We start from the raw sequence: 9,089 nt of genomic DNA, 5'->3' as shown, positions 1-9,089 counted from the left end.
ACCATCGTGAACACTTAGCAAGCTCTCGTTCTTAAGTTTTCGATGAATTAAGACTAAGATTTGATTTCTTAAAATCAAAAGGACCACATATATCAGTGTGTATAATTTCAAGAAGCTCTGTGCTTCTTGTGGCGCCTTTCTTAGTGTGTTTTGTTTGTTTACCTTTAATACAATCAATACACACTCCAAAGTCGATAAAATCCAAATTTGGAGGAATTTCATTCTTCACTAATCTTTGCATCCTTTCTTTGGATATGTGACATAAACATTTATGCCACAAGAAAGCAGAATTCTCATCTACTAAACTATGTTTAATGCCGACATTATCATGCAAGGTCATTATAATCTCAACGAACACATTATCAAGTTTAAACTTGTAAAGACCATCACATAAGATTCCAGTTCCAATAATATTCTCATTCTTAAATAAACTGAAAGATCCACAACCAAACTTGAAAGAAAAACCCGTTACATCAAGTTTTGGCAAAGAGACTAAATTGTAGGAGAACGTAGGTACATAAAGGGTTCGAAACAAATCCAAATAATGTCCAGTATCTACGACTAACGATAAGTGCCAATGCCTTCAACTGGAGCTTTATTTCTATTTCCCATGTACACACGCTTCTCATTTGGCTTTAGGACTTGGATCGTAGGAATCCTTGCATCATATTGGAAACATAGGTGGTAGCACCTCAATCAATCTACCAAGTATTATGAGAAACTTCAGTAAAGTTTGATTCAAAATATACTAAAGCACAATGTTTATCTTTCTTTTCGAACCAACCTTTACGCTTGAGATAATCTTTCTTCAAGTGTCCAATTGTATTACAAAAGTGACACTTAATAAGATTGTGTTCTTTCTTGTGGATTGGAGAAGCCTTAGAAGAGTCATTCAGAATGTGTAATCCTTGCTTCTTGCTTTTTCTACCATTCCCACTTTTCCATTTAGAATTCTTTTCGGGCTCTTGATGACTTAAGAGATAAACTGAATGAGCCTTTTGATTCTTTATCCGTGTTTCCTCTTGAACAAGCATACTAGCCAATTCATTTACATTCCACTTATCTTTTATAGTTTTGTAATTCATCCGAAATGACCCATATTGCTCGTGAGGCAAGGAATTAAGAATGAACCGCACTAAAAAATACTCATCCACGTTCATTCCCAAAGTCCTTAACTTTGCTGCTAAGTTTGTCATCTCAAGTCCATGCTTATGCATGGTACGTGAACCGTCATATTTCATGGTGGTCAAAGTGCTCATTAGTGTACCGGCAAGTGACTTATTAGCGGTTTGAGAACACTGTTCCACAAATTTCATAAATTCCTTAGCGTTGTCGGTTTTGGGAAGAGAGGTCTTTAAGTTGTTTGCTATTGTCATTCACATGAATATCAAGCTTAGTTTGTTCAATTTTTCCCAAGTTCGATGGAAAGATGTTTCATCATCGCTACTTTCATCGATAATAGCAACCGGTTTCTCAACTTGAAGTGCTAAATCAAGATCCAAGACATCTAAGTGAAATTGGACTTGTTCACTCCGGTCAGAGAAATTCATTCCATTGAATAATGGAACAGACGAAGCGTGCGAATGCAGAGAAACAGGTACGAATACTGCAAATATGCAAGAAATATTCATACATTAATGCTTTGAGAATATCACATTATCAAATTCAAATCAAAACAATACATGTATATCGTAGTTCTCCTTTGGGAGATCCTATGATACAAAAATATAGTAACCATAATGATGCTAATAACTTTTATTTGGCAATTACGAATATATCTCGTTAAAATTTATTTGCTATATTTGGATATACAAATAAATTTAATAAGACATTTGAATTACCAACCATTACATTCATGAATTATAAGAAATTAATTAACCTTTGGGTTAATCCCGAAGTTCTTATAATAAATGAACTTCAATATATCCATGATACTCATAAAAACATTTAACATATCAATTTTTTTTTATCATAGCATCAAAAAATCATGGATAATTGAATAAAATAAATATGAATTTAAAAACTCAAGAAACTTAAGGTTCGGCCACTTTGGTGAATAACAAACCACTTAATTTTCAAGTTTTATTAAATTCACGTGCCCAAGGGTAAAATCGTAAATTCAACATTTAAGGGTAAAATAGTAAATTTATGTGTCAAGGGCAATATAGTGATTTTTGTCGCAAAAAGACAAAATAGGGACAAAAAAGTAATTTGTTTTGAAAAAGACAAAATTGGGAAAAAGACAAAACAGCAGAAATGACAAAATGACAAAACTGTAATTTTGCCTGGGCGTGTGCCAGGCACGCGCAAGCACGTGTCTAGCACGCGCTAGAGGCCGCGGGGCGCGTGTAACCCATGCACGTGCGTGTGGAACACGCGCCCCACTTTTCTTCACGCGAATAGTGACCATTTTTGGTCTTCCGTCGCGATTTTTCACGCTTCGCCGGATCTTTCGTGGCCTGGGTCTCCTCCGATAGCCCACATTCAACCAAAATAATTTGAGGGTTTTGGAGACTACTTCGACACGAACACACGGGTCCTTGAATCGGCGAAAACGGTTAAGAAATTTGTCACAATCGGACAAAATTCCTTGAACGCAAAACCTAACCACCGCATCTTCATCCGCTTAATTCGCCTCCGGCAATCACCATAATGCCGAACAAACTTAGGGCTTTTGTTGCCCATGGCGATGTGACCCTACTATATAAATTTCGGTTGGTAGGTGACCGGAATTTGGCCGGAATCGGCATTTTCTTTCAAGATCCGAAAATTGCCCCATATTGAAAAATGTCCAAAAACCCCAAAAATCAATCCATAAGTAAAAATGCCAACGTAAATTCATCATGCCCCTCAATTTTATCAAAACCACGAAAATTTATCAAGCCTTTATCCATATGCATATATACATAACTCATATAATTGGAAAATCATGAGATCTTAAACCTGGTTCTAATACCAACTGTAAACGATTGAACATAAACTTCATGCGAAAATTCAATCATAGACGGATATTCGATCTTCATGATTCTCACGATAAGAAATAAGAATGAAGTTGTACATTTATCCATAGCGATTCCTCAAAAACGATTGATGCACAACACAAAGATGGTGAAGAATCCGATTTCTTTCCTTTAACCTTCAGTACTTTACGTTAATTATGTGATGGAGGATAGAAAACACAAATTGACGTTCCTTTTATGTTAGGTCTGTTTTTTTTATAGGTTGGAGAGAGGACCGGATTCAATTTAAACTTGAAACATTATCTAAAAGGTGCCTCTTCAATAGGTGCCTTTCATTAAAGCACTTAATTGCACCCTTTCATAACCAACGGATTTTAACATTAATTAATTATTAAATCATTAATAATAATATTACGTGGGTCACATTATTCTCACGGTGTGACTTAAAAGATTGATCCTGATTGGTTGGATATGTCTTTGAAGGGACGATCCCCATTAGAGCTAGCAAAGGAAGTCAGCTTTATAAATCATACTGACCCTCTTGGTACAAAAATGAAGAGAGATTGTCAAAGCCAACTTGACCTGATCCAAGCCGATGGTAATGAAGTATGCGCAATATGTGTTCGCTTTGGCTAGTAAAATACATGATAACAGTGCCTTTCTGAGAGTCCCTTTTGAAAGTTGACGCATAAGATTCCAATTTGTAAGAGATTGATCATTCTTATTGGACGGAGGACGTTTCTTGCAAGCTCGACTTACTTTGTTCCTCTCTTTTTGGTCGTTCTTTTGTTCTAATCATATCATTTTCGTTTTAAAGTTTCCTAACTTAGCGTTAACATAATATTTGTTGAATGAACGCTTTTCTTACCCTCTCAACCCCCTACCTCGTGCAATGTTTGGTTTTGTTTTAAGTCCTTTTAAATGTAAGGATATCTAAGAGTCGTCACCAACCATTTTAGGGTCAATTGAAAATCAATTGAGACGCGAGAGTATTGTCTCGATTTCTACGTAACTAGATATTCTATCTTGAGCATTTGATTATGCTGATATTCTATCATTGTGTTTTTGGTACCACTAACTTAAGAGGTTGTTATCTAAATGGCCATGCAATCTTGATTACCAATTATGATCTTAAGTTATCAAAACTCCTAGGTGATCATGCAAATGTTCTTGAGATGTTCATTATGATCCTAAAGTAGCCTTGACCATTTTGGAAAATGAAAGTAACAAACAATCTATTGAAGTGATGGAATTAAAAACCTAAGTACTTAAAATCTCAAAGTAAAAGTATGAAAATGAAAAACCGATACTTCTTAGGTAAAGAATATACATTGCCATATTATATACCCCAGGACATGATCTCCATGAGCTAAATTCGAACCAAATTCAATTTCTCATCTAAATGACTTATTTTACTTAATAATTTTGACATTAAGGCTTAAAAAACACCAAAAGGAAACCTCACTATGCACAAAGATCTCATGACAAAACCAGAAACTAACGGAGAAGGGGCTATTCAGTCACGAAGCCCGATCCGACTCAGTTGGGCCCGAGCCAGCCCAATTGGATCGGACCCAACTGGGTCGGACAGCGACATAGCTATGTCTAAGCGACGTCGTATCAATAACCTTCTTCTCTTCTCGTTCCCGTCGCTCGCTTGGACAGACGAAGAAAGCTTCTCGCTAAGCGCTTAAACCCTGCAAAGAAGAGAAAACCAGAGAGAGAGAGAGAGAGAGAGAGAGAGAGAGAAAAAGCGACCTCCGTCACCGGGGACAATGGGGTTCTTCGACCTGAACATCCCCTACGAAGGCTCTTCTTCGCCGTCCGACAAGTCCAACCTCGTCAGAATCGCGACCAAGGCGATGGAGCTCGGCTACGACGGCGTCGCCTACAACCGCTCGATGAGGGGCGTCATGTCCGATCGCGACCGATGCTCCATCCCCCTTCTCTCTCTCTCCGCGCTCCTCAAGGTCGCTCCCTCGCTCTCCTCGTCCGTCTCCCTCCACCGCAGCCTCCTCGGCCTCCCCCTCGCCTCCGCCTTCCGCCAGTACACGCGCCTCACCGTCTTCGCTGATTCCGTCTCCCAGGCTCAGGTCCTGAACTCCGGGAATCCCGTTCTCAAGAGCTACGACTTGGTCGCCGTCAGGCCTTTGAACCAAGCCGCCTTCGATCACGTTTGTGAGAAATCCGAGGTAATGTGAGAGCAACTCGAATTCTTACTTCTTCATTCGGGAAATCGAACGGCCCAGTGTTCTTTATTGGATGGTGGAAGTTATTACGGAAATAGGCTGAATTTATCTTCAGAAGCATGCTTGACTGTTTAAAAATGGATAATAGTAGAGGAAATTGGAGCAATTCCTCCTACTTCTCACGTTAATTCAGAGATTGCTTTATTAGCATTGATCCTATGTTTCAATGGAATTGTTTTGTTATAATCTGTTCCTGTAATTTTCGTAGGTAGATATAATTGCCATTGATTTTTCGGAGAAGCTGCCCTTTCGCTTGAAGCTCCCCATGGTTAAAACTGCCATTGAGGTCTATCCCCTACTTTTATTCCTTGTTTTACACGTTTTGCTTTAGTGGTAGGGATGAAGGATGAAATGTGGAGATTGATCTATAGGTTTTGTATGACAGCGAGGAGTTTGTTTTGAGATCTCGTACTCAAGTCTCATCTCAGACCCTCAGATGAGGAGACAAGTGATATCTACTGCTAAGGTAAGGGCTACGCTCTGTTCTTCAAGAAGTTGGACAATGTGTTATGTGTTTGCTCAATTGTAGTGGAGACATATTAATCCATAGTTTTCCATTCTTTAGTATGCTAGATACTTGCTCTTTTTGTAAGTCCTGTAATAGTTTTACAACAGGAATTCGAAATGGTAAAGAGACATTTTGTAATCACGCAAAATTATGTATCCAAAGAGGTTGCAGTGTTTCACTGGAGTGCTGCTTAATTAGAGATTTTGGAATCATCACGTAGTTTTGTTCATATCGCATTGCTAGTGGACTAATAATAAGTGCAGCCACTTTGGATCAGTTGTGCCAATGTCTTATTGAAATTCGCTGAGAGTTGATTGGTGTAATTAGGATGGTTAGGTTTAGAGTTTGAGATGTTCTTATATGTCAAGTTGAAAGTTGCGATATTACAACTACAGCTCAATTAATCATCTCTCAAATTGACTAAATTATGTTCATCTTTCTTATTTGCTCATTGAGAAGACTACTCCTCTTTTAAAGCTTGGTTCAAATGGTGCTTGTGTGGGCACTTTTCAATACTGAAATCATTTGCCAACGAGTATCAATATAGCCTCATAAAGCTTTTTGAACATCGTGTGGACATCGAATGGAAAAGGTGTTTCTTTAAAAATTGCTTAAGCAGGGAATGTATGAGCATTCTTGGCCAAATTCCAGACACTGAGTTGGTGCTCCAAGTGTTGAATATTCTCACATGCTCATCATGATTATTGCTAAACAGTAGCCACGAGTCAGTGCCCTTCCTTTTAGTAAAAAACTTGTCATATTTTGTTAGTGTCACATTGATGAAGTTCAGAGAATTTTAATTTCTTCAATTTTTTTTTACCTTTTTTTTTTATCTCGAATGTATGTCAAAAGCACTCTGACATACTCAGTTCTTGTTCCATTTATTTTAGCTACTGGTAGATTGGACGCGTGGAAAAAATCTTATTATTACAAGTGCTGCATCTTCTGTCAATGAAATTAGAGGGCCTTATGATGTTGCAAATGTGTCGTCCTTGCTTGGTATTTCCATGGAACAAGGGAAAGCTTCTATCTCCAAGAATTGTAGGTATGCTAACTCTATTTTATGAGGTGTTAGGATTATTGTTATGTAATTGCATTTCTTGTTGACCCATTGTTGTTTTCGTTTAGTTTATTGACCTACATGATGCAGGGCTCTTATTGCAAATGCTTTAAAGAAGAGGAAATTCTACAAGGAGGCCATTAGAGTTGAGGCCATCTCATCTTCCGAAAGATTAGGCTCTGAGGAACTCTGGTCGGGCGACCTGCTTAAGTGGGATCCTTTCTCTAGCGGTGCTGGTGATATGCTTTTAGATGACTTAAAAAACTCCTTCTCTATATCAAATAATGTCTCCGGAACTGTGAAGGCAATTGATTTCAATTCAATTGTTGAAAGCATGTCATCAAAAGGTTTTCGAGTTAAGGATTTGACATATGGAAATAAGGGAGCTGAGCTTTCATCAGATGAGAGTAAAACTTTGCATTGTGCTTCTGGGTTAGTGAGCTCATTCACCAGGGATAATGAAAGTTTAGAGCCTGGAAAGCGTAACAGATTTAATATAGTCTCTAAACAGAATCAGGGTCCGCCGTTTGGTACATTCACACCGCATCAAATGCCCAGCAATGAAGTTTCTGAGAAACGAGTTCTGCTGAGTGAAGCTGTTGATGTTGCTGAAGACAGAGAGGAGATTGGTTCTACAAAAGGTGAAAATGTAGATGCAAATGCATTAAAAGGGCATGTTAACTCAAACCGATTTGATTTAGTTAGGTTGGAATCATCACAACCTGTCTCACCAGATCAGTCTGATCCAGCCTTATGGCATGAAAATGCTGTAACTGAGGCGCTGGTGAGGGATGCTGTTTTGGAGGTTGCTGGTTTACGGGGTTCTTGTTGTGATGACGATAAGTTTGTTGTTTCCACTCCATCTATCTCGGACACCATTGTTCCTGCCCCTCTGAATAGAGGGGTGCCTAAGGACTCAGACAACTGCGCAGTCCAGAATGGTGATGCTTTTCCAAAAGATCAAGACTCTCAGGGTTTAAAAAGTGCAGATTTTGGTATAAATTGTGCTACAGATAAAAAAACCATGGAGAATCTGGATTTAAGTCCTCAAGAGGAGTTATTCTTGGTCTCTGTTAATTTACCTTCTTGTGAAGATGTATTAGAGTCTAGACAAGTGAGGGAACATAGAGATGATGCAACCTTATGTGTAGAAGTACTGCATTCTTCAAAATGTGATGGTTCTGTGGAATCAAATGATGAACCAGAAAATGATGAGTCATGGGAGGGGGTTGCAGTGGAACCTCAGACGCTTGTACAAGGGGATGCAGGAATTTCTCAGCCTAACTTGAATTTAATGTCACCAGGTACTAGCTATGCACCCTTTACTACCTTGTCAGATTTGGATAACTTACAGTGAAATGGCTGCACCATAGAGCTTTTTGCTAGACATTTTTACATTAGTTTATTAGGCCTTTATGAGAGACAAACCTTCGTATCTACTTAATGTGAAGGATGACTCTGCAGATTATTTTTCTGAAGAAAATATATCTTTAGTTTTATCAGGTGCATAAATTAATTAATGGCTAATAAGAATTTGGACTAGTGAGTGCTCCTCATCTTCAGTACTCGAATTTCCAATTATTAGCTCTCCTTTTGAGCCCTGCCCTTGACCATTTTTCTTACTAGATCCTACAAGTTCTGCCAAAGGCATGGTTTGTTTTCTCACTCTATTTTTCAACAAATGCAGATGAGGGAAGAACAAGGAGGAAGTCACGCCATCGATCTATTGCTTTTCCGCTCAAGCGTTTGTTGAGTCCTACTCTTTTCAAGAAGAAAGCTCGAAAGCGCCAGAGAAAGTTCTAAAACGTTAGTAGGCTGACATGGGGAAGATAAACTTTGTTCTGGATAGTTATTGGCAGAAAGAGCTGGCACATGTTAGGGATGGCATATTATATGTAGACTGTTAAGATTGTCATTTTGCTTCCATGATTCAGTATATGAAGGGGGTAGATTATTAGCAGAAACTTTGCAGCTTTGCCTTTTTTTTTTTTTGGCTGCATTTTTGTGTACTGGTTTTGGCATTTTATGTATTGTGAACACAATTTTTTGGATACTGGAATTTCACTACCATTTTTGAAGAAAGAAGGAATTGAGAGTTCTTTACCATTTCTTTCTTGCCATAAAATGTGACATTTTGATGGTCACTCCGAAATGAGTATGATTTTACTCGTATGAAATTGGCCGGTTTTTTCTGTCTATGTTTCCATCGTTGGGAGGGAAATGATAAATTGTTGATGACGGAGGGCAATCAGCGCCGGTTGATAACATATCATTTCCTTTCACGTGCAAAAACCTGATCCATACTTGCCAGA

General features: G+C 38.4%; 1 protein-coding gene across 2 annotated transcripts; it reads left to right on the top strand.

Annotated features, from left to right (window-relative positions):
- The first annotated feature begins 4,613 nt into the window (after nt 1–4,613).
- On the top strand, nt 4,614–8,883 carry LOC115737951. 2 transcript variants are annotated; one of them, XM_030670396.2, is made up of 7 exons: nt 4,623–4,686; nt 4,719–5,152; nt 5,418–5,495; nt 5,595–5,675; nt 6,608–6,762; nt 6,868–8,081; nt 8,465–8,883. In XM_030670396.2, the coding sequence occupies exons 2-7, from the start codon at nt 4,736–4,738 to the stop codon at nt 8,578–8,580; spliced, it is 2,061 nt and encodes a 686-aa protein (XP_030526256.2). In that variant the 5' UTR covers nt 4,623–4,686; nt 4,719–4,735; the 3' UTR covers nt 8,581–8,883. The 2 variants fall into 2 exon arrangements, with proteins under 2 accessions (XP_048140617.1, XP_030526256.2); XM_048284660.1 differs by having other exon boundaries at nt 4,614–5,152.
- Nucleotides 8,884–9,089: the final 206 nt, after the last annotated feature.

The sequence above is a fragment of the Rhodamnia argentea genome, chromosome 8 (assembly GCF_020921035.1).
Source record: "Rhodamnia argentea isolate NSW1041297 chromosome 8, ASM2092103v1, whole genome shotgun sequence".
Taxonomy (NCBI): domain Eukaryota; kingdom Viridiplantae; phylum Streptophyta; class Magnoliopsida; order Myrtales; family Myrtaceae; genus Rhodamnia; species Rhodamnia argentea.
Note: the sequence above shows the minus strand (reverse complement) of the source record. Positions and strands in the feature narration are given on the sequence as shown.